Source organism: Echinops telfairi, unplaced genomic scaffold, assembly GCF_000313985.2.
Source record: "Echinops telfairi isolate 266 unplaced genomic scaffold, ASM31398v2 ScPeMD7_3;HRSCAF=10, whole genome shotgun sequence".
NCBI lineage: Eukaryota > Metazoa > Chordata > Mammalia > Afrosoricida > Tenrecidae > Echinops > Echinops telfairi.
This window is the reverse complement of record NW_022103899.1, coordinates 13,089,024-13,113,247: the sequence shown is the minus strand read 5'-3', so window position 1 is coordinate 13,113,247 and position 24,224 is coordinate 13,089,024. Positions and strand designations below refer to the sequence as shown.

The following is a 24,224-nucleotide window of genomic DNA, read 5'->3' as shown; positions in this document are numbered from 1 at the left end:
TGTGGTGACCCCCAACTACAACATTATTTTCGTTGCTACTTCATAACTGTCATTTTGCTACTGTTATGAATCGTCATGTAAATATCTGATAGGCAGGATGTATTTTCATTGTTACAAATTGAACATCATTAAAGCAGCGATTCATCACAAAACAATATATAATTAATTACATAATGTGAAATATTTATTTCTAATGACAAATAAATGGCACTGTGTCTTGGTGTGGCATGGTGTAGCATGGGCAACAGTCTTCAGGCCAGGGACTCGCAGGTGGGCGTATCTGCATGTGGGGGACCCGCCTGGAGACGACAGAGGGGCGGCGTCTCGGTGCTTAAGACCCTCGGAAATAGGCGTTTTCGGATGGTCTTAGGTGACCCCTGTGAAAGGTCGTTCAACCCCCAAAGGGTCGTTGAGAACCACTGCGCTAGAGGATAATCTCACTTACAGGCTGTTTTTCATTACCTCAAAATTGTATATCACAGTAGAAATCTTTAAACAGAAATACTTTCGTTAGGTGTGTCCAAATACTGAATCCTCCTTTCAATAATGTAGATGACTTAGGGGATTTTGCATATCCCGATTAAAGCAAACAAAACAGAGCATTGGCACTAAGCAGTGAAGAATAATTTCTAATAAATTATAAAGTCATTTTTATGATATGAATGTTGATTCTAAAGGAACTGAAATGAGAAAAATGCAGTCCTTCTATTACTAAGGGCCATAAGATGAAAATTATTTTGTATAATAATAAAAAGTTTTATATTAAAGTTCTTTCAAAACATTAATTTTTCTGCTTATGTAGAAACTTTTATTTTGATATTTTAATCACTTATCTCATTTTTCTTAAAGGTAAATAAGTCAAGATATTTTCCAATTACTTCAATATATATGTAAGGAACTTTCCTATGTGTAAGGTTACTTAAATATAGATGAAAATTTATTAATATTTTTAATATTTCAAACCATGATGCCATATGTCTCATGTATAAGACTGCTAATCAAATCCTTAAAATAAAATTTTGTTTAGTTTTAAAAGAAATTTTCTGTTTAGACCCACCTATATGCTTTTAATAAATATTGATGAGCTTTTTTTTCATTTTCTAATGCAGTTTGATTTATATAGTATACTTTATTTTGGCTTCAATGATGAAGAAAAAGTTTATCTTGAATTTTCTGTGTCTCTTGCCTATTTTTACGGTAAGCATACATTTTCTAATATATCTCCTTATTTATTTTGATTTCTGTTTTTAACTGCTAGTATGCTTCTAATGGTTAATGATTGATAAACGTGTGGAGTCTTGGGTGCATATATTAATTATACTTTACAATTTTGATTGTGGCAGCCGTAGTCTACTTCTCTCAGTGAATACAGGCTCTCCCGCGGGGGTCATGGAGCAGAATGTGTGTGAATGGATAACCAGAATCAAAACTCTCTGCTGTGGACTCAGTTCTGATTCACAGCAAGCACGTAGGACAGAGTGGACCGCCTCTGTGGGTGCCCAAGGCTGTAGGAGGAGAGAGCCTCATCTTCTTCCCACTGACGTGTAATAGTCATATATAGTAGCTACGACATTTCCAACAAAACCAGACTAATTTGCTTTAGGTTATTAAAAGAACAGATTCCATCCTACTGACATTTCTTTGATTAAGGTAAATTGACGCAAATGGAGTTCCAAACTCTGCTTGGTGTTTTCCACTGGTTCTACAACCATGCAGTCCAATACGTGTTAAATGTCACTTTGGGCCAGTGTTGGAGCTCAGTTTGAGACCGTGCCTGTGAGTGTGTTTTTCTGCCCATGAACACACCTCTCTGCCTGTGAGGATGAGGCTAGAGGTAAAGGGTCAATGATGGAGGCCTCAAATCAATGGTTTTACTAGAGGAGTTATATGCCATATAAATTCAATTTTTATTTGTAGAGAGGTGTTATTTTACTCAGTTTTCCTTACTTCACATGAGAAACTGAGAGACATAATCTCCTCTGCCTTTGTGTCAGCCAATCATTTTCATGTGCTTTTTCCAAACAAAGCCCCAAAGAGCCACACGAGAAAAGTCAAGAAAAGCACAGAAATCTAAAGGAGAGGGAGCAAAGGGAGACTGCGTTCCTGCAGGCAATTGTGTCTGCAAACATTCTCAAGTCTAGAAGCCGTCCAAATTCTGCACTTCTTAGATGCTATCTTACATCAATAGACGAGAACTCCAGGGATCGGACTCCTGTTGCTTTAGCTCAGCCCCTCCATTGAACCTGCCAATGAACTATAGAGCCCAACACTGGTTTCCCCCCAAAAAATTCTGTAACAGATTACCCATCTGATTATTGTAATTGAATCAGAATTGAAGCAATCAGCACCATTTGTCTTGCACTTAGTGATTCATCGAAGGGAAAAGATCTTTAATTTATGCAACTGTAGTAAGTTCCCCTGTTCAGCAGAGCAAGAGCTGCATCTTTAAAATACTAATGTTGCTTCTGTAAATCTCCATTTATTGTAAAATACAACCGCTGCATAAACATTTTCCTTGGAAAGTAAGCCTGAGTGGACACATTAAGATCAAATGGTGGTTAGGTGATGGGGTATGTTTTGACAAATATTATGTCCACTTTGCCACGTCCAACTTCCTGCTGGAACTTTAAGAATGGGGGCCGGGTGAGAACAGAAGGAAACTGCTATGGAAGTTTGAAGGAGCTAGAAGGCTAGTGGTCCAAGCAATTTCACCAACAGAATAGTTGGGGGAAGTTGAGGCTACCTGCTCCCATAAATATTTGTAGCCCCAGAATCAAATCTATAGCACTGGGGTGGATGGAAGTTTTCATCTTATAAAACAGAGGTGGGGTGGGAATCAGTAGAAATGGAAGTGAAAATGTTATGTAAATGTGTACTATTAAATTGGAATAGCACAAATATATAACTAACCCCAAACCTCGAGTAATGAGCAAACAATACAATTTTTATTTACCAACAGTGTAAATGAACTTGCTATTATTTTGCTTGTCAAAATACCATGGTGAAAATGGTAATACTCTTTTGAGTATTTTCAGTATACCAGAAAACACTTTCCCTTTTAAAAATGTTTTATTATTTTCCCCTTTTCATCTTCATTTCATTTCTATACCACTTTACAGTTAGTAAGTAGAGGGTATAGAGGTGGACTAGCTTGCCTCCATTCACAGAGCAGGTAAGAAACTAGAGGTGCGTTTTGAATACATTTGTGTCTGCATTCCAGAACACAGTGAAATCTGCACGGGAGTTAAGTCTCCTAGGCTGATTCCGTTTCCACCTCCAACATTGATAAGTGATGTCTCATTGGTAGCTAGAAATTTGGCATGGTGGAAATATTTATAGCCTGAAAATGAACACTACAGATGAGGATTTTTCAGAAAACCACTTTGCCAGGAAAACACACTATTTTACTTGCTGCTTTCCACTGTGACAGACTACCTTGAAAAAGATATTTTCACAATTCTGAACTTCTGTTTTTAAATCTTTTAGATTCTTGTCATAGCACAATCAAATGAGATACAAAGGCATGAAGGCGGCATACTTCAGTTGGGCGTCACTAAAAATAAAATCATGACAGCTCAGTATGAGTGTTACCAAAAAATTATGCAAGACCCTATTCCCCAAACTGACGGCAAGTATGACTATTTAATTCTTAAATACATTGTGATGTATTTTAAAAATAAAACAATCTCATTACATCATTATGGGATCTTAAGCTATATGCTAAGGGTAAATATTAGTTTTACTAGTACATGAGTATTAATTCATTTGTCTGGAAAAATATTTAAGAAAATATATCATTTAATCCACCCTTTAAACAAAATCTGATAAATAATATGATAGGTAACAGTGAGCCTTTTAGTAACATTATTTTTATCACATAAAAATTGCCCAAAAGTGTGCTTCTTTAGTTAAATCAATTGTGGACATCAGGGAATATGAATTTATTTTTTTCACAAGCTGGTTGTCTAGAACTTTGCATAACGAAATAATGAAAAACAACATAATACATAACTTTGAATAGCACATTCTTTGTTTAAAACCACTAAGTGCTTCTGTTTCCATAAAGGTGTTATTTTCATTGCTTTATAACATTTATTGAGGACCTACTAATGCCATTTTCCTGGATTCTGAAGATATAAAGATAAGTAAAAGAAATAGAATTTCCTGGTATAGCAAAAGACAAACACAATTTTTTTAAAAGATAGATAGTAGCGTCTGACTAATGACAGGATACCTGTACAATAATTGTGGGAAAAATTTTTAAAAAATCAATAGTACTGTAAACAATGTTATTTAAATGAAATTTTAAGGGTAAATTATTATTATTTGTGATTCGTATTATTTATAAATGTTGGTCAACTAATCGAAATCTCTTTTACTGAACAATATCGTGTGTTTCTCTTTGAAAAGCTATTTGTGTTATATTTGTTCCAATATTATTCCTGTAAGAAATTTATTTAGTTAAAACTATTTTTTTAATTATTCCCCAAAATGATTATTCTCATATAGGTCAATATGTACTTTATTACATATTGTAATTTAAAATATTTGTTTACAAATTCTGTATTAATGCACCTCAGTTTTCATATCAATCCATTTAATTCTAAATGTCATTGCTTCAGTAGCACTGGTGGTGTTGGAGGTTGGGGTGCTCATCACATTGCCAATTGTTCCAACCCGCCAACTGCTCCACAGTAGAAATGTGATGCTATTTACACCCTGAAAGATGTACAGTCCCCTAAAAATAATGTTTTAAAGTATGTGTATGTGCGTTCTGTAACATCATTGCAAATGATAGAAAAAGAAAATATATACCTATATACTTGAGTATAAGCCAAGTTTTTCCAGCAAATTCTTATGCAATTTTTGTGGTAAAAGTAGGTGGCTCGGTGGATATTCAGGCTGGCTTACACTCAAGTATATATGGTACTTTTAGTCTGAAAACCCTATGGGGGTAAGTGTGACTTAACTCAATGACAGTGGGTTTGGTTTTGTCATGATTTTATTGAATTAATAGCTTCCTAGTCATTTAGAAGTATTTAAAAGTAGCTTTCAAATTAAATTGTTTAGCTATAGGAGTATATATAGAAGAGTTTGATGATACCATAATTCCATAGTCAAGTAAGTTTAGGATCGTGGCACAGCAAATCATCCTGAAGTTTCTTAACACCTTCCATAATTCTAATACTCCAGCAAGTTGGTGATAAAAATCTGTCTTTATTTTAACTTAAGGTTTCCCAAGTCTATTTGACCCCACAAACATTTTTAAGGGACTGCTTTTCTATGATTAAGGTAAATAAGCAAAGATGACTTGATTTACTGAGCATATTTATTATTAAGGATTAATATTTAAGCTACATTAGATAGATAAAAAGAGCCCGAGTAGTGTCGAATGTTCTCACCAAGGGCTGGTAACCATAGAACATGAACAGCCGCTCCACAGGGACTTTCTATGCTCCTTGAGAGTTACAGGCTCAGAAACCCATGGGGACAGTCGACATTGTCCTACAGGGTTGCTAGGAGTTGGAATGAACTTGATGACAGTAAGTTTGTTAGTTTTTACGAGATAGAATATAAATTATCTTCCATACAATATTTCCCGATTCAATTCCAAGGATATAAAATTAGTGGAAAAACAAAATATTGAAAAACAATTTGGAGAAAAAATTCCACTGTGTTTTTGCCCCTCATAAAAAATAAACTGAAAATGAATGAAATATTGCAATACACAAATTCATGATAAATAGTCTACATTTAAGGAATGTGTTGGTTGGGTTCTCTAGAGAAGCAACACTTGGATGTGTGGTGTATCAAAAGAAATTTGCCTCAAGAAATAATTCATGCAGTTGTAGAAATAGGTTAGTCTAGTCTGATTTTAGTTAGGCTTCTCTTAACTCATGGAGGCTGAATAACAGGAAGTAAGATGATGAAGCCAGAAAGGAGGGTGCACAGGCTGATGGATGAAACCAAATCAGCCAAATGAATGCACCATCGATAGTCAATGGTGACTCCAGGGCTAGACAGGAGACACAACAGGAGATGGAGGAACCACAGGCAAGATCCAGCCCCGGAAGAAGATGAAGAACCAACTTAGATTTGACTCTGCTCAGTCTCTCTCTTATACAAAACAGCTTATGACACCAAGGAGGTGTCATCAGTCTGTGACACGACTGATAAACTGAGCTCCGCCTAGGAGTGTCTAGTTGACATAATCCCTAACCATCACAGATAATCCCTTGTCCACTCGACACTTGTATGTAAGTCTGGAACCCAATCATCACCAAAGACAATAATAAAATCATGCCTGCGCCTAACATGACACAATTAACATACGATATAGGTTTGGCATGAGTGTTGTATATAGAAAGAGACTTATATCAAGATTATATCAAGAAATGGCTTACCTAGTTGTAGAAATAGTTAAGTATAGTCTGGTCAAGCCAGGCTTCTGACTCATGGCAGCTGATGAACAGGAAGCAGGAGAATGAAGCCGAGACAACAGACACGTGGATGCAGAGGTCCAAAGGCAGCTGAATGAATCTACCAGAGGAAGTGGCTGACTGCTCCTGGGATCAGCAGGTGGCACAACAGGAGATCTAGGAGCCAGAGCAAGATGAGGAAGCAGAGACATCAGGGCACATGAGCTGGTGAATGGGGAAGACCAACGTCAGCAGAATGAGTCCACCACTGATGGCTTCTGAATCAGCATGTGATGCAACAGGAGACCAAAGAATCAGATGCAAGAGCCAGCTCCAGCAGAAGGTGAAAGGTCAAGGAGGATTTGACTCTGCTGGGTCGCCTTCTGCTATGCAAACGGGCTTATGCCACCAAGGAGGTTTCATCCGGCTGCGATGCAATTGATAGGCTGAGTTCTACCTCTACCCTCAGTCAGGAGTGTCTAGTTGACAGATCCTTAATCATCATAAGGTAACCTGGTTTTCTAGATTTGCATTAAATTTATGATTCTAGAATTCATAGAAGTCAAAGAATTTCAATATTTTAAGTATAATTATTGCCAATCAGTTGATTTTATTCCTTTAGATAACCTGTACCTCTAAGGAAGTTGGTGTGGTTGGTTAGGGCCCCCGGTTTGGTTCTGACCCAGAGCAAACTGATGTACCATAGAACGAAACACTGCACAGTCCTCCTCCATCCTCAGAACGTTGCTATGCATGAGTCCATTGCTGCAGTCACCTGTCAATCCACCTTGTTGAAGGAGGGCCTTCTTCATTCTTGCTGCTGCCCCTCTACTTCACCAAGCATGAGGTCCTTCTCCAGAGACTGATCTCCCCTGACTATGTGTTCAAAATGCAAGATGAAGTCTCGCCATCTCTGCTTCGAAGAACAACTGTGTCCATCTTTCTTCCAAGACAGACTTTTAAGTCCATGCTACTTTCAACATTCCTTGCCAGCACATAATTCATTGATTTTCTTTTATCTTTCTTATTCAGTGTCCAATTTCACATGGATATGAAGTGATTGAAAATACCATGGCTTGGGTCAGGTGCACCTTATTTCTCAAAGTAATAGCCTTGCTTTTTAACTGTCTAAATAGGTCTTGTGGGGTAAAGGGAGACATTGGACAGTTCAAGACATGGAAAAATAATAATGATTTATAAATTATCAAGGGTTCATGATGGAAGGAGGGAGGGAGGGGGAAGAAGAGGAAAAATGGGGAGCTGATGCCAAAGGCTCAAATAGTAATAAAATGTTTTGAGAATGATGAGGGAAATGTACAAATGTGATAGACACAATGGATGGATGGATGGATTGTGATGAGTTGTATGAGCCCCCAATAAAATGATTTAAAAAAAAAAAGATCTTGTACAACAGATTTTCCCAAGACAACACATCGTTTGATCTCTTGACTGCTACTTCCATGAGCAGGGATTGTGGATTCAAGCAAGACAAAGTCCTTGACAACTGTAGGAATAATTACCAATAGTAATTTCTAATATTATATGTATGTATAAGTGCCCTTATAGGGTATCCAAGGCTGTAATCTTTACAGAAACAGAATGTGAATCTTTCTCCTGTAGAGATGATGATGAATTTGAACAGATGGCTTTTCAATTAGCGGCTGTGTTCTCTAATCATGAGCTACCAGGGCTTCTTGTTTTAATAATAACTGAAAAACAAACTCACTCTCTTTGAGTTGATGGTGACACTTAGCTGACTGCTGGCTTTTCATCTGGACCTCAAATTCACAATCACTTCACCAATAGGGCTCCTGTAGTTTAATAAAAACTAGGTGAAAGATCCAAGTACTTGCTATGGAATCTATACCATATCTGTATTTTGAGTAGGGAGTCTTTATTTTTAGCCATCATGAAACCATCATTAAAACTTTTATATCTTCTTGTATAGGTAGAGACAGCGGTTTAGTTTTTCTTAACAAACTTTTTCCCATTCTCCTTTAAGGTCTCTACTGCAACAGAACCTGGGATGGATGGCTGTGTTGGAATGATGTTGCAGCCGGAACGGAATCAATGCAGCACTGTCCTGACTACTTTCAGGACTTTGACCCTTCAGGTGAAAGCAGTATTTTACATACAAATGTCCTAGACATCTACTTAATAAACCCTAGGTTAATTCAGTGATCCTCTCCCTCTTTCTGTTTTTAATTTTTAAATAAAGAAAAAGTAACAAAGATTTGTGACCCAGATGGAAACTGGTTTAGACATCCAGCAAGTAATAGAACATGGACAGATTACACCCAGTGTAATCTTAACACCCATGAGAGATTGAAGGTCAGTATTCATTGTGGATGAAATTTAATGTGCATGCACAATCTATTTAAAAAGCCATTTGCCCAATACAGTATTGGAAAAAATTTAGCCAGCATTCCATTCCTTTCTTTATAAAGATGGTTCACCATGTATTTTGAGAACAATGGAATGGAAAAACAAAAAAAAACCCACCTTTAACAAAAGCAAAAGGAAGCAAACCTGTCATGTAATAGTGTATTTACAAGTCAATGTCTCAGTATTGAGGTATTAAATTTTACAAAGAAAACATTCTAAACGGATGAGAAGAAGCTAAAGAACTTTTTATTTGTGGTTGAATTTCTAAAATTACCTTCAGGAATTGGACTCAAGTAAACAAGATCAGCCCAGTAGGCCTTTATTAAGGTCAAAGTTACAATTGTAAAGATAATAATAGTTTATGTAAATATAGATTTGCACACACACACATATGATAGTGTTACAGTAGTCAAAACTTTGAGTTCGGATATATGACTGTAAGTTTCTCTGCCTTTACCAGTTGTGTGATCTGTGGAAGCTTTTTAACTCTTTCTAGTTGAGTCTAGTCCCTCAATACAAAATGGGGTTAATGATAGACTCCACCCTTAAGTTTTCCCAAGGACTGACACAATACAAAGAAAATACATTAAACTTGCCTCCACAGAGAAAGCCTGTGATATTAATAGTTATACTTAATATTATTAATGTATCTCCCACTTTCATCAGTGAATCATTTTAAAAGTATTATAATAATATGTAATAAAACTCATAGTAAATTATAAATGAGCGGAATATAGGCAAAAATGTAAGAGTAGGAGATAGAAAACATTTATGTAGATCAGTTACCACATGTTTTTTAAAAACATATTGAAAGGAATTTGTGTTTCTGAACAAATAGTATTATAAGTACTTATCATATTGATAGGAGCTTTCATTTTTGTTTATGTAAATAAATTGTGCTTGATTTGTACAAATTATAGACTGCAATGAATTTGTTTTACCTGACTATCATTGGACATGGATTATCCATTGCATCACTACTTATCTCGCTTGGCATATTCTTTTATTTCAAGTAAGTACATTTAAATTATTTTAAATTTTTATAAATGATCTTTAGTGAATGCAGTATCGTATGCATGTCTGTATCATGTTCCAGTAAAATGGTCAAGATGTAGGTGAGTTATGATGCTTAATAGCAATGCAATGTTAAACTAAATTAGCCTTTCCTTTGCTTTGTAAACATGGAGAGGACATTAATGAACCGAATATTACAAGATTAGTAGGTACATAAGAATGAAGTTATGTCATAATGAATATATTATTCATAATGGAACCAACACCAATGAAGCTTATATGCCTTTGCTATGGAAATTCAACTCTCAGGTGATTGTTAGTTGCTATGGATTCTGTTTTGAATCATGATGGCCTCACATGCGCAGAGTAGAACGCTGACCTTTTAGAAGCAGCTCACCAGCCCTGTCTTCAAAAGCACCTGTTGGTGGATCCCATCACCAACCTTTCAAGTAGAAGTCTTCATGCTTAACCATTTTTACAGCAAGGGAATTCATCAAGCACTACGTCATTTATTAGGTTATTGCTATCAAGTCCATATCTGACTCATCTATGAGCAATGATGAGAGTGGACATCGGGCGATCTGCTGTCCAAAAACCCAGCCCTGGAGGACTCAGGCAGCACAGTTGTACCCTGACACACATGGGGTTGCCATGAGTTAGAGGCAACTGGTTTAACTGATTTATTGTAAGGCCTATATTAAAAGAATGCTTTTTATACCCTATAATTTAATAATATTCTCCTGGACTGACCCTATGTAATTGAGTAGACTTGCCCCATAGAGTTTTCTAAGATGTAATATTTCTGGGAGTAGATTAGTAAATCTTTTTCCCATCGAATTTTGGGGTAGGTTAATACCTTCAATCCTTTGGTAATCTGCCAAGCACTAAACCGATGCACTAAACCAGGGGTCCTTCCATCAACTACCATAAGCTTCCTTAATTGAAATTTCAACTGCTTGGTCAATTTAACTATTAGTTGTACATGTCAATTATTGAAATCAGGATTTTGAAGGAAAAGACCAGTGACATGTTAAATATATAACTGAAAATATAATGAGAATATAATCTACAAGATTTATTTCTGGTGTTGAGATTAATTATTAATATGGTTTAATTATACTTTCCAGTCTTACTGTAATGTACATTTCTGTTTGTTTGTTTTGCATTTGGAAGTCAGCTCTAATTTCTTCTCAATCAACAAGTTATCTTTAAATTTATAGAAAAGTATGCATTGTTTTATCTACTGCCTTAACATGGTTTTCATAATTCACGCCTTCAAATTGTAGAAAGAAATGTGAAAATAGTAAATTGCTATGTTTTCTTGTACATCGCCACCATCACTGTCACCATCAGTGCTAGAGTCGTATGTCACCACCATCAAGGTCATGGACCATACTGGACATGACCAGCTAGAGAACGATGTGCAATATTAACACGGCAGAATTATCAAACCCAAATGAATGTTAGGTACATACATATCTGGATCCCTCAGAGTTCAACAAATGCATAAAGTAATTAATTGCCTCCAAAGTCTGTACATTATTTGAGTCCCAATTTTTAGTTAATGAAACTGCATACGTAGTACACATGTACAATTATATTTACACACAGGATAATTTCAATGTATCAAATATTAGAAAATTTTTATATGAGGACTATTTTGTGACTATGAATAAAATTGTTAATTTGTTCTGACACCATTTGTCATATCAAAATCATTTTTCTCTTTTTAAATAACAGTATTTTATTATATTTTCTATGTTGCCACAAACTTTTAAATAAAAAATGTTAATGGCTAAATAGCATTTTATTTGGTAGGTTTCATAAAGATTATTAAGCATTCCTCTAGTTTATTCAACACTAACATCGCCTCCATTGCGTCTTCTCTGGTTGTTTTTTTCTCCTGGGCTCCGGAGCGCTGGGCTCAGACATAACCAGTTGGGAGGGCGATGCAGGCACAGGCCGTGTTTATTAGGCTGTCCCTAAGCTTGCTCTGAGCGATGGCTCAATGGCACCCACCAACAACAACATTAATAAAAAACACAGCAGTGGACATTTTCAGTCATAATTCTTTTCATGCCCCCCCCCCCCAGGGTTTACTTGGTCAAAGTATATAGATCATCTCAAAAGTATCTCAAAGTCAACATGTTTAAAATCAAATTCATAATATCTACCCCTTCCTATCTCAAAGCTGTGTTTCTTCCAGAGTGACCTATTTTAGCCAATAAAGTAGTCATCAATCCAGTCGTAGTAGCCTGAATTTGGGAGCGGTCTGGGCACTTTTTTCTCACTCTTCCTTGATATGTGTCTGACCACATGCCTTGTGTACTTTGCCTCCTGAAATCCCTCCAATGTGCCTCCACCCTACCTACCACCACACTTGTTTTATCTGGATTTCTATTTCAGTAAAACATGTTCACCTTCTGTTTAGTACAGACTAAATAATAGCATCAACGATTAACATACAGACGTTACTTACTGAATGGTTGTAAGTTTTAGTCCACCCAAAGGGACCTTAGAAGAATGGTCTGGCAAACTGTGGCCCAAAGAACCAGCCCTGGAGGACCCCCAGAGCACAGTTGTACCCTGACACACACGGGGTTGCCATGAGTTAGGCAATGGTTGAACTGATTTATTGTAATGCCTATATTATAAGAATGATTTTATACCCTATCATTTAATATTATTCTCCCTGCCACTTCTTTCCCTACCCTCTGGTCTGGTGAAATAGACTCATCTTTCAGAGCTAGTCTTTGGCATCATGTCCTCGGTTAAATCTTCCTGAATTCCAAATTGCAGTGCCTCTGAATCTCAACCAAGTGTATTGGATACAGTATGAACTTTCAATTACCACTTGGGAGAGTGCCACCTGTGTGGAGACAGAGCTGACATAGCCAGAGCTCTTAGTTTGCATCTAATAAGCCAAACTTTCCTAGCTCATTCCATTTCTGAAGAACATGAATAAGGAAGAAGAATGTATATATATATATAGAGAGAGTTGCATTGTGAGAAAATCAGTAGTCAGAGAAAGAACAACGCTCTTCCATAATTCCTAGTCCTATAGTCCAAACAAGATTTAATTTAGCCAAGATGTAAGTAAGTAAAGTCAGATGTAAAATTAGCAACGTTTCGTGTGAAAAAGCCTAAGATTTAATGGAACAAAAGCTCACTGTAAACTAATGAGGCAATCGTGGGACTGCCAGATGAAAACAATGCTGCAAGCCACACTACCAATAAGCACACGGCGTCCAAATCCGCTCACCGCTGCTCCGTGGGAGAAAGAGGAGGCTTTCCTTACGGACAGTTACAGTCTTGGAAACGCACGGGGCCAGGTCTACCCTGCCTTAAAGGGTCACTCTGCGTTGGTATCGACTTGTCAGCAGTGGGTTTGAAGTTTTATTTATCCAAGTCCCGATCACGAATCAGGCGACTCATTCACTCAGTACATTACAGATTGACTCTGTAAGAGAAAAACTAAATGTTGAAAATCATAATAATATGAAAAATTATGAGTCGTAAAGGTACCAGTCATGTTAGGCCATAAAAAGAGAAAACATAAGGGGAGAGTAGAGCACGTTGAAATCTAGACGACTGTAATTGAGAAGACAGTATAAAGACTGGAAGTTGGTAGCCTTAATGGTACTGTTAGGAACATACTAGACAACTAACCACAAGTTCAGCAGTTCAAAATCACCAGCTGCTCCACAGTAGAAAGAGGAGTCCACTTACTCTGGGGAAGAGTTTCAGGCTTTGAAACCCAATGTAGAGTTCTGATGCGGTGGAATCAACATGACAACAGTGGGTTTTGTTGTTGTTATTTTTCTATCATTTTATTGGAGGCTCTTACTGCTCTTATCACCATCCACACGTGCATCAGTTGTGTCAAGCACATTTGTATATATGTTGCCATTAGCTTTTTCAAAATATTTTCTTTCTACTTGGTATCAAACTAAACAAAATGGCATCAACCACCAATTGACTGATAGGAGCTTCCTGTCATTGAGGATTTCAGACAGTGATTAGATTTCAAACTATTAGAAGTATTGAGGTGGAGGATTCCTTTACTGAGTTCATAGTGGGGCCTGAGGATCCCCAGTGATTCTTCCAAGCCTAAGATTCTATGACTGAATCAGTAATTTAATAAAGAATATTAGAAAGAGTGAGTTATTTTTGTTTCAAAGTGTAATTTCAACAACAGAGAAACAGGAATTTGTGAAAGCATCATGGAGGCTGAAAACAATCTAATAACTGTACTTATGATCACTTAGGAACTAAAATCGGATTCAATATGCTTATACTTGTATTTATTTGTTTATTAAAAATAAAGATTTCAATATTATATGATTCCACTTTTATATCAAGACAAGTAGAGACTCTAAGGTTCAATGGTAGTTAGGTAGAAGAGGGAGGCACATTTATTCTAGAATGCAGATACTTGTTATTTTTGGTGAAGAGAAATTTGCACAAATGTGGGCATAATGAGCGTATCATGACCAAAGCAACAATGCCAACCATAACCAACAAATGAGGGTATGGCTACCTATGTAGTTGTATAGGGATGCATGGGTAGGCACAGATGAGTATATATATGCTATATACCCCGTGGCCATCAAGTTGGTTCCAACTCATAATGACTCTATATAGGGTTTCTGATGCTATAAATCTTTTTATGAGATCAAATAGCCTTATCTTTCTCCCATGGACCCCTAATAGTGCTATTGGTATACATTCAACTTCTAAAAGAAAGGTCAGCAGTTCAAACCCACCAGCCACTCTGAGAAAGACAATTGAAGCTATCTGCTGTGATAAAGAGTTGCAGGTTCATAAACTCTGTATCGGGTTGCTCTGATTCTTAATGGACTTGATGAGAGTGAGTTTGTTTGGTTTTCCCCAGCAGAGTGAGTGGTGGGTTTGAACCACTAACCTTGTAGTTAGTCCAATGATTACCTGCAAGAGCCACCAGAGCCCCTCACATGAGTATAGATACTCCTATATGTAAGTGTAAATTAGCTATGTATAGAAATATACATATGATCATTCATAAAAGATACAGTACAGACATTTCTCATGTATAACCAAATACCTTGTGTAATGACTTTCTGGGTTTGAGGGCATGAGTACTTAGCCTCATGGAACAAATTAGTCAAATGTCAGCACTAAGTTGATATTTTGTGTCTAATTGCAGTGAGTAGCACCTAATGTCTTAAAAGCGCAGGAGCTACCATCTCAGATACAACTAGTGGCCTCCTCTCGGTAGGAGCAAAAAGGAAAGACAAAAACCAAAGGCTTGGAGAGGAAAGTAGTCTGTTTAGAGTAGTTTAGACGATTAGACTAACAGGCTGTACAAATCACCGCACGAGCTACCGTGGGACCAAAGGAACTAGATGATGTCTATTTACCACTACTGACAATTTTGATAGGGGCCACAAGAGTAGGGCCTGGATAACATGACAGGAAAATGATGAACAGAACTCAAGTCTTAAAAATGTACTGGACCAGTTCAGACGGGAGGACTCCTTCAAACAATTGCCCTGAGAGATCCTTCCCATCTTGACTGACACCATCCCCTGAGTCACGGTTCAGAGAAATAACACATTGGCCCCAAAGATGAAGACGTTTCCCGATGAGTTCAGCCCTTCATTAAAGAGCCGTCAAAAGGTGCGGGAAACCAAAGTACTAGAAACAGAACAACCAGAAAGTGTTGACTGGGAAGGTTGGAACACTGCTAAAAAAAAGTAAGTAACACCACTGAACAACTTGTGTAGTAACTGTCAAATGGGAATTCAGTTTGCTGTATACATGTCATAAACATTATTTTATAAATAAAAAAGACTATGCAGCCAAATTTTAAAAATGCTTCCATAGAGTTGTTTCTGACTTGTAATGACACATGTGATACAGTTTTCTTGACCGGAATCTCTAGGGAGTAAGGCCAGCAGACTTCTACAGCAGCACTGGGTGGTTTGAGGGGCAAGCAGTGAGACTCTTATTGCTTCCCCAATCCCAAGACCAAGTCAAACAAAATTCATGGGGAATTTTAATTTCTAATTGAAGGCTTGACTTTTAAACTTCAGAGTTAATTTATGTTTCTTATGAAAATCACTTACGAATTGGGCTGTGTGTTATACTCTGTGTGCACTAGCTTCAAGACACACGGCACAGCCCAACAACAACACATCGTTTTCTCGGTGTCTTGGTTTGTATGGGTGTTCCTGTGTTTGTGACGCTGATTCGGAAATCTTGTATTGAATAGGCCACATAAGCTCTAGTTCCTTAGATATGGTTTTCCGCTATATTGTCAGCTTCTGAAATACACTAGCCTACTCGTTTATCATCCTAGTTTTAAACATGACAATAATTGATGCCCAAAATTGCAGAATAAGACAAAAAAGGTAACAATATTTGAAAAAGAATTAGGTATTAAGGGGCTTCCAAAGGAAGCCGAATATGGACCCATGGTGGCTAATCGGTTATGCATTGAGCTGTCCATCATGAGGTTAGGGGTTCAAATCACCTTTCCCTCTGAAGCCTTTAAAAGATTGAAAGGTTTGGAAACCCAAAGGGGCAGTTCTTCTCTGCCTAACACTACGTTAGACTCTATTAGAGAGCGGCGGGTTTTTTCTTTTGTTATAGGAGGCTCTGCAATCCATACAGAGACAGCAGTAGGGGTACTGCAAAGCCGTACATGGTTTGAGAAGAGAGAAAAAAAAGAGAACATTGAAAAGGCACATACATATAGGGAAGGTGTGAGGGCAATTTAAAGTGTCAGAAATACAAGACTTCATGGCAATTTTCATAAATACTTTAAAGATCTAAATTTCCCTTCAAATTATACAGTAAACATTTCCAAACTCATTTTAATATATAAAAGACCATGGAAAATCCTGTTAAATGTTTGAGATGTGAGGTTGACTGCAAGCTTCTTCATAAGAAAGAAAATCTACCTTTTCTGTTAAGCGTTTCTGTGCACAGTTAGAAAAGTTGTACCATCTTAATGTGGAACATTTTCAATGTAATGAAGATGTTTGAACTCTATCAGACGCATCTGGGGTTTTGGAACATTTGATTGCTATGAATCGTACCAAACTCACTACCAGCTAGTCAAGTATGAGTCGTAGCAACCTTCTAGGGCAGAGTGGAACTTCTCTTATGGGTTTCTGAGGCCATAAATCTTTATGGGACCAGAAAACCACAGCTCCTTCTTGCTTAGACAGTAACTCTCGCTTCTGGCTGCTTTTTAAGATGACAACTTGGAACTGGCTTCTATTCAGATCCTAATAAAGATGAAGTGGTACTTGAGGAAAATTCCAAGTTCATGTAATTTGCACTATGTGAAGTATATCTTGACCTAAATATTTAGTACAAAACAAACTAATTTAGATAAAGTCAGCATGCATTTTCTTTTCTGAGGCTAGCTAATACTATACTAAAATATCCTGAATTTTTATGGGCAAGGAGAGTGAAGAGTGGTAAATAGCATATGATCTGTATCTCAAAAAATAGACCTGTGGGGGGAAAATGGTGCTATTCTTTCAAAAATACCCAGAACCAAGTCTAAAATTTGAGGCACCAAAATGTGTGTCAGCTAGTGCTATCATTCCAAAAGAGACCTGAAATTTTGTATTTTAACAAATATTGTCCTCATATTTCAGGTAATGGATCAACTTCTGTTTTAGAAAAGGAGGGAGAAAAAACAGGTTTTTAAAATCAAGACTATTCTAATTACAACCAATGGATACTTCTTTTATTTACTAATGTTACATTGATTCTAAAAAGATATATAGCTTGCATTATGGAAAGACATGTATTAGTCTGGCTAACTAGGAACTAAAGGAAACATTTTCAGCTAAAGGAAAATTTACTTGGCTGAAGGGGAAGGCAACATATAAGAAGAAGAAAAGGAAAGGAAATTATCGTTTTCAACTAATTGCCTTATGTTGGTGAGGTGGGCTAAGAGTTACATTGCTACAGAACTGTTGGCAGGACAGGTTCATTACCTGCTCTGTGGACAAAGAAGAAGTATTTGTTCCCATAAAGATTTACAAATTGGAAAACCTTTGATAGGGTCGCTATGAGTTGGAAGCAGCTCAATGGAGGGGGACAGGGTGCTGAAAATACTGAAGGTACTCTCTATATTAATACTAAAATGCTAATAATTTTAATAGGGAATTCATCTGCCCAGTTATGATATTTTAATGCACAATATAATACAAAGGTTAAAAGATATAATAGCTTCAAGTCTTGCCATCAGCACTTACTAAATAGTATGGACTTGACATAATTTTGTTTTCTTATAAGTCTCCATTTCTTTCTTTCCCAAGTTTTATTGGTAATTAATTTACATATCATAGAATTCAATCATTCAATCATAAGTTTCTGTATGATTGAATATAAGGTTGCTTGAAATGACCAGGAACGCTAGACCAACATTTCTCAGTATATAGCAGTCTCTGGATCTGAACAATCTCTAATTTTACCATCAGGGTTCACTTACGGACTTTTCTAACATAGTCTCATATAAAAGTCATACAAGGAAACTGCAACAAAATCGTTTTGTGCAGCTACCAAAAGAATCTTTGAGAACACAAAGTGAGACTCATCTGAATCATAAAATTGGGGTTTGATTCTTGAAGGTAACACTCTTATTAGAGGAAGCACTTAAAATGGAGCATTCAACAAGTAAAAATTATAAACCATAACAAAGTGTGTACTCAAACATCTCTTTTCTACTTATATCCTAAGTAATTCCTTTCCATGGTCTTCTTCAAAGTATATTGAAATGTAATGATTAATGTAAAAGCATATTTGTGTAGTTAACGAGTATAAAATTATGTTTTCCAAACAACACAGAAATCACTCAGAGCAGCTGATGTTTCACATAAAATCAGGGTGTAGAAACAGTATGTGGACAACTTATTTCTACACCTTAACCCAGGTCCGCATAATTCAGTTTTCTTGCTTAGTCTTTCATAGAGGGAAATTATTTTTAAATGAAAGTCACTGACCCACTGTAATAAAAATCAAAATCCATCCAAAAGTTGACGTAGGGTACTGTTTGTTATTTTTTATTGAGAGAGAGAAAAGTCTGCTAGTCACCCATGCTTTAAATTAGAAACAGGGAACATTAAATACTATTCACCAGATATGCTTCAGCTTTCTGTTAGAGCCAATTAGAGGAAAGAATCAGAGCAGGAGATAAAAGGGAAAGCAAGAGAGGGAGAGAGAGACATAACTTTGGGGTTTGCCAAACCCTGAGAGAAAATTACTCTTACTCATAATAGTCCTTGGGAAAATAAAGCAAAACCCTTTAGATAAAATTAAATAAATAAACTTTACTGGAATTAGTTATAAATTATATTTTAATTACTGTTTAAAATCTGAGACCATAGCAACATCTCATGATTACTTCCAACCAAGACAGAGAGCTCGATATTCCCACACTTCGAAGAAAATGTATACCTCCAAATTTGCCTGGGTGGACCATTTACAACTATGTAGACAAATGAGATCCTTTCTAGGTAGTTAACAAAGTCCAGGTTATTAACGAGGCTTCCTCCAATGCTGATGCTTAGTTCTTCATACAGCCCGAGTTTTTGTATTATGTTCTCAACATACAGATTAATAAATGTGTGAGAAGATATACTTCTGAAGCCTGCCTGTCCTGATTTTAAACCACAGCCTCCCACTGTTCTTTTTAAATGACCGCTTCTTGGTTTGTATACAGGTTCCACGCGAGCACAATTAAGTTTTGTAGAATTGCTAGTCTTGGTTATGAAGCACACAATCGCATGTCCTTGCACCGTCAATAAGACACTGGTAAACAGATGACACAACCTTGCTTGCAGGATTGAAACTTCACCTCCTGACGAGCAAACAGCACAGCCATCAGTACCGATTGTGCTTCATTAAAAAGAAAACAAAAATCCTCATTACTGGACCAATAAACAATCCTATGATAAGTGAGGAAAATATGGAAGCTATCAAGTGATTTGTCTTCTTTGGACTCACGATCAGTGGTCCTGCACGGCCGCAGTGAAGAAGCTAGAGTGTACTCCATCGGGCGGATCAGTGGCACCACACTATTTGAAGTGTTATCAAGCAAAGATGTTGCTTTGAAGACCCACTTGCGCTTGATCGAAACCACGATCTTTTCTATTGCTTCATATGCGTGGGAAAAGTGGACAATGACTACAGAAGAACTGATGCCTCCAAATTTGGTGTGTTCAAAGAATATTTAATATGTTGTCAGAAGAATTAGCAAATCTTTTGTCGGCACAGATACAACCAGGATGTCCCTTAGAAGCAAAGACGGCAAGACTTCGTCTCGCCTACGTCAGACATACCCCTATGAGACGTCAGCGACTCAGTGAAGAGGAAGTAGGTCCTCGATGAAATAAACTGGCAGAGTTTACTGCACCCATCGCACCCCTGGGTTTCCACATAGCGATTATTATGCGGCCCAGAGTGTGCAGTAGGTCCTGTTTGACCAGGGATTGCTACTGAAAATTCAAACAATTCAAAAAAATTTTAAAAACTGTATCTACATGGTAGGCCAAACATTTTCTCAATAAGTTACCATCACAATACATCAGGGCGTGTCCTGCTTTCCAGGAAGTGGGCTCAAGATGTAACCTTTATGCTTACATCACATTCGGCTCCATTGATACAATACTATTAACTTTCATTCTGTTTTTCCTTCTCATTTCTCTCGAATTAAAACAACGACATTTCTTTTAAGATAGTATGATTTTCTTCTAAAAATTCTGTGATCAATCTTTAATTCAGCTCTATACATTTAGAGAAGCTAGCTTGTTAGAAAAATCTTAAGATAAAACATACAGAATAAAGAATTTTGCTCTACAAATCATACCCTAAAAGTAACTGGTTGGGAAAGCAGAACACTCACTTGGCTTAATGTTTGATTAACGTGTCCAGCTGCAAACCAAAGGGCTGTAGGTTTAAGTGCACCCGGAGACCCCCGAAACAGCTCGATGATCTGGCTTCAAAACATCAACCGCGGAAAACCATACGGAAGCATAATTCTACTGTGACCTGCACGGTCACCGTGAGTCAGAGCAGACTGAATGTAACCACTTTGGTTTCTTTGCTTGTGTTTTACCGACTTGCTGCTCCCTGTCTGTCCAAATGAGAGCCAAGCGCTGCCGCGGCTGCTTTATAAATGGAGGGTAATGGTTTCTTTGTCCTTCTTCTACCCAAAGAAGCTGTGGTCAAATGTAGATTCTAAAATCAGACTCTAAAAAAATCATCTGAAAAGACTATGAGACGGATACCATTCAGATCCACAAGCCCCATTTCGATTTTGTGGTTATGCTCATATAGAAAAGAATATTTTAAAATTCAAAGATGGGGGGGAAAGTTCTTTTGTAAAATATTCCCTAAGCTTCTAATATAGTTATTTTAATACTGTGAATAAAGTACGGATATTTAAGAATGTAGAGTAGGCAAACTTCGTTGCAGGTTAACTTTTGGAAAAAGATATTGTAGTTTCACTTCAACAAGCCAGTGTGCTTACCAATGACACGTTTTGGGTTTTCATTTACAAGTCGATTTTATTTGTATCCATCCCCTAACATGTGCTAACGAATATGTTTAGAAGGAAACTATGCATTGCTAGAAATCTGAGCCCTTTCTACCACTAGACATTGATAGAAACCATATGTCAGATAGCATCTGTCTGAGTTTGTTTAAATTGCACAGGGCCTAGGGGCAGAAATGGAAGAAACTAAAACAATAAGGTAGTATTTTAGACAGTAGGACATATTTGCACAACACAAAGTAAAATGAATTGGCAATGGCCCAATATTTTACAACAATTTGGACAGCTAACCTGGGTCTCAGAATTTCCACAGCAGAAGTCTTTGGTTTGAACTATATATAAGGTGGATTATCTTAGGTTGACCATTTGAATTGGCTCATTTTGTCAGGCACTCACAATAAGCTCTTATGTTTATGGAATGAAATGATCCTATGTGCTTTCTTTAGGTATTTGCTTAGTTTGGTATTAAATACCCCATTAGTTATAAGCGCATTTCCTCCTATCATTTCAAAAGTTTGCCCATAGTATGGCATTGTTTGGGTCTAAAAGAAGAAAATACTATCTATTTCCTTTTATCATATAAAAAGAGAAGAAAAGTCTTTTTATTTTCTTTGTTCGTGTGTGTGAGACTGCGCTTATAATAATTATATCCTTGGAAGGAAGTAGGCACCAGCAGGTCATTGTTAGGTCTAACTTTCCATTCAGGTTGCAATGGCAGTGGGGCCATCAGAAAAGAGAAGTTTTGAGAGGAACAGAAATGAGGGTATTGTAGCAAAGAGCAGAAAGTTGAAATGTACAAATGGGAGGTTTTACAAGCTTTAATTAATTACAGTTAACATTATACATCACTTCCTTCTCATCGTTTCACATGAGAATGTGAAAATAATCATTCTGATTACACTATAAAAATCCACTGATGTCATGTTCCTCAGACCTTTCTTCTAGATATTTTCGAAGCATTCTTTAACATTTGTTTTTCTTCCTCCCAATTTATTCCTTACAAGTGTTTTGCATTTGTTATCTAAGCAGATCTTCCGGTCTTTGGGTCACAATTGCAGACTTGTGAAAGAATCTTGTTTATATATGTCTTGACCAGCGACTCTGAATATAAATGTGTTCAACGAAAACGGGGCAGCATAGCCCAATTAAGGAAGACTTTTTTTCTCCCCATAATGGTGGCTGACCCACTTGGGTCACTTCTGCCACTAAAAGCAATGCTTGTCTGCATGGAAAAGCAATTCTCCCCCAAACATCACCGGGCTTTTCACAAACACATGGTAAACTCACAGCAGTCATGTTAAGATAAACTCATTTGGACGAATTTCAAATGTTCGTAACACTCATCATAGAAGGGTGGTTTCTTACAAGAAATAAAGCACACGTAATCGATATTACTTGAAAGTGCTATTCTCTCCTAGGCTTTTTCTCCTGCTTATCACTTCTCTTCACTCCCAGTGAACTCAAAGCAATCATGCCATTGTGGTGGCATGTTAGCGAAAACAGAGACCATATCTCTGCATATCCTTTGCATTTCCTAAATTAACACCACCTGTCTTCTGTAGGGTCTTTCCTGCCCCTCATGACTCCCCAAGCCCGGCAAAAAGTAAATAACCCCACTGTGAAAATATCAGCAGCTCCTAGTTGTGTTTCAGTTTGATGAACTCCAGCTATATTTCCATCAGTGCATATAAGTATATGTGTTCATTTACTCATCTACTGCCACTCAAAGTTCTATCTGATAGTGATGTTTTCCATGATTTTTTTCTTAAAAGATGTCCCTCAAACTAACTAGTTCCATGCGTATGGACAATCCATAAATGAGTTAATTCACTTCCAGTGCACTTGTAAATACGAGAGCTCTATATATAGAATTGCTAGAAGAAAATTCATATAATATAGACTAAATTCCATATTGCATTTTTAAAAGTAGAAAACCTTATCTTCACATCACAATTATAATATGTGCATACTCTATTTATAAGGGAGTACAGTGAAATTTTTCATAAATATCCCCTAAGTTTCCAAATCAGACATTTTTGGTAGAATGGTACAGGGGAATTTACTAGGTTGACCATAATATTTATGGGATAATATGGTAAAAGACTCATAATAGGGTTTATGTCTCTTTAACAAAATGATATTTATTTCCCCTTAAATATTGGCATGGTTGTGACATTAACTATCCTGTTTCAAATGGATCCTGTTTCATGGTAAGCTTGAAAGAAAGGTGCCAAAGGTATCATGGGTGAGTGTGGGCAAGGTGGCCACCTGTCTTGATTTGACCCTTGAGTAGGAGTAAGGCAATTCTATACCAACTACCCTCCTTGGAGTGGATTCATTCTGGAAGGAGACAGTGGTCGCAATTAATTACAACTTTCGAAAGCACCTTCTATTTACTTTCCATCAAGCCAATTACTCTGTATTATGAAGAACTCCACCGTAAGGCGATGCCATTTTATACAGTTTACATGGTTCAGATTAGTACGTTATTTGTTAAGTTGCTCACCACAAGGTCATCAGACATTACCCACCAGTCACATGGCAGGAGATGAGGCTGTCTGTCGTTGTGAAGATTTACAGCCTCAGAAACCAGAGGAGCAGTTCTACTCTGCCCTGCAGGTTTGTTATGAGTCAGAGCTGACTCCAGGGCAGTAACTGAGTCACATGGTTTGACCAGCATCTGTTGGCAGTGTCTGGTAGATGATGGAATGTTACAGATGAGGCTGTTTGCTCCCATAAAGATTTACAGCCTCCGAAATCCTATGCAGGGTGGCTTTGAGTCAGCACTCACTAGATGATAGTGGTCCCAGTTTAGTTTTGGTATGGTTTGGTCAACTAAAAATATATAG

General features: G+C 37.1%; 1 protein-coding gene across 3 annotated transcripts in view; it reads left to right on the top strand.

Annotated features, from left to right (window-relative positions):
* CALCRL (calcitonin receptor like receptor) overlaps positions 1-24,224 on the top strand; it is a 109,669-nt gene that overhangs the window by 61,688 nt on the left and 23,757 nt on the right. For all 3 annotated transcript variants that reach the window (XM_004701723.2, XM_045296185.1, XM_045296198.1), the window contains 5 exons: positions 1,110-1,197; positions 3,487-3,628; positions 8,422-8,532; positions 8,638-8,750; positions 9,725-9,816. In XM_004701723.2, the coding sequence (XP_004701780.1) occupies positions 1,144-1,197; positions 3,487-3,628; positions 8,422-8,532; positions 8,638-8,750; positions 9,725-9,816 (512 nt within the window). In that variant the 5' untranslated portion in view covers positions 1,110-1,143. The remainder of the gene's footprint in view (positions 1-1,109; positions 1,198-3,486; positions 3,629-8,421; positions 8,533-8,637; positions 8,751-9,724; positions 9,817-24,224) is intronic.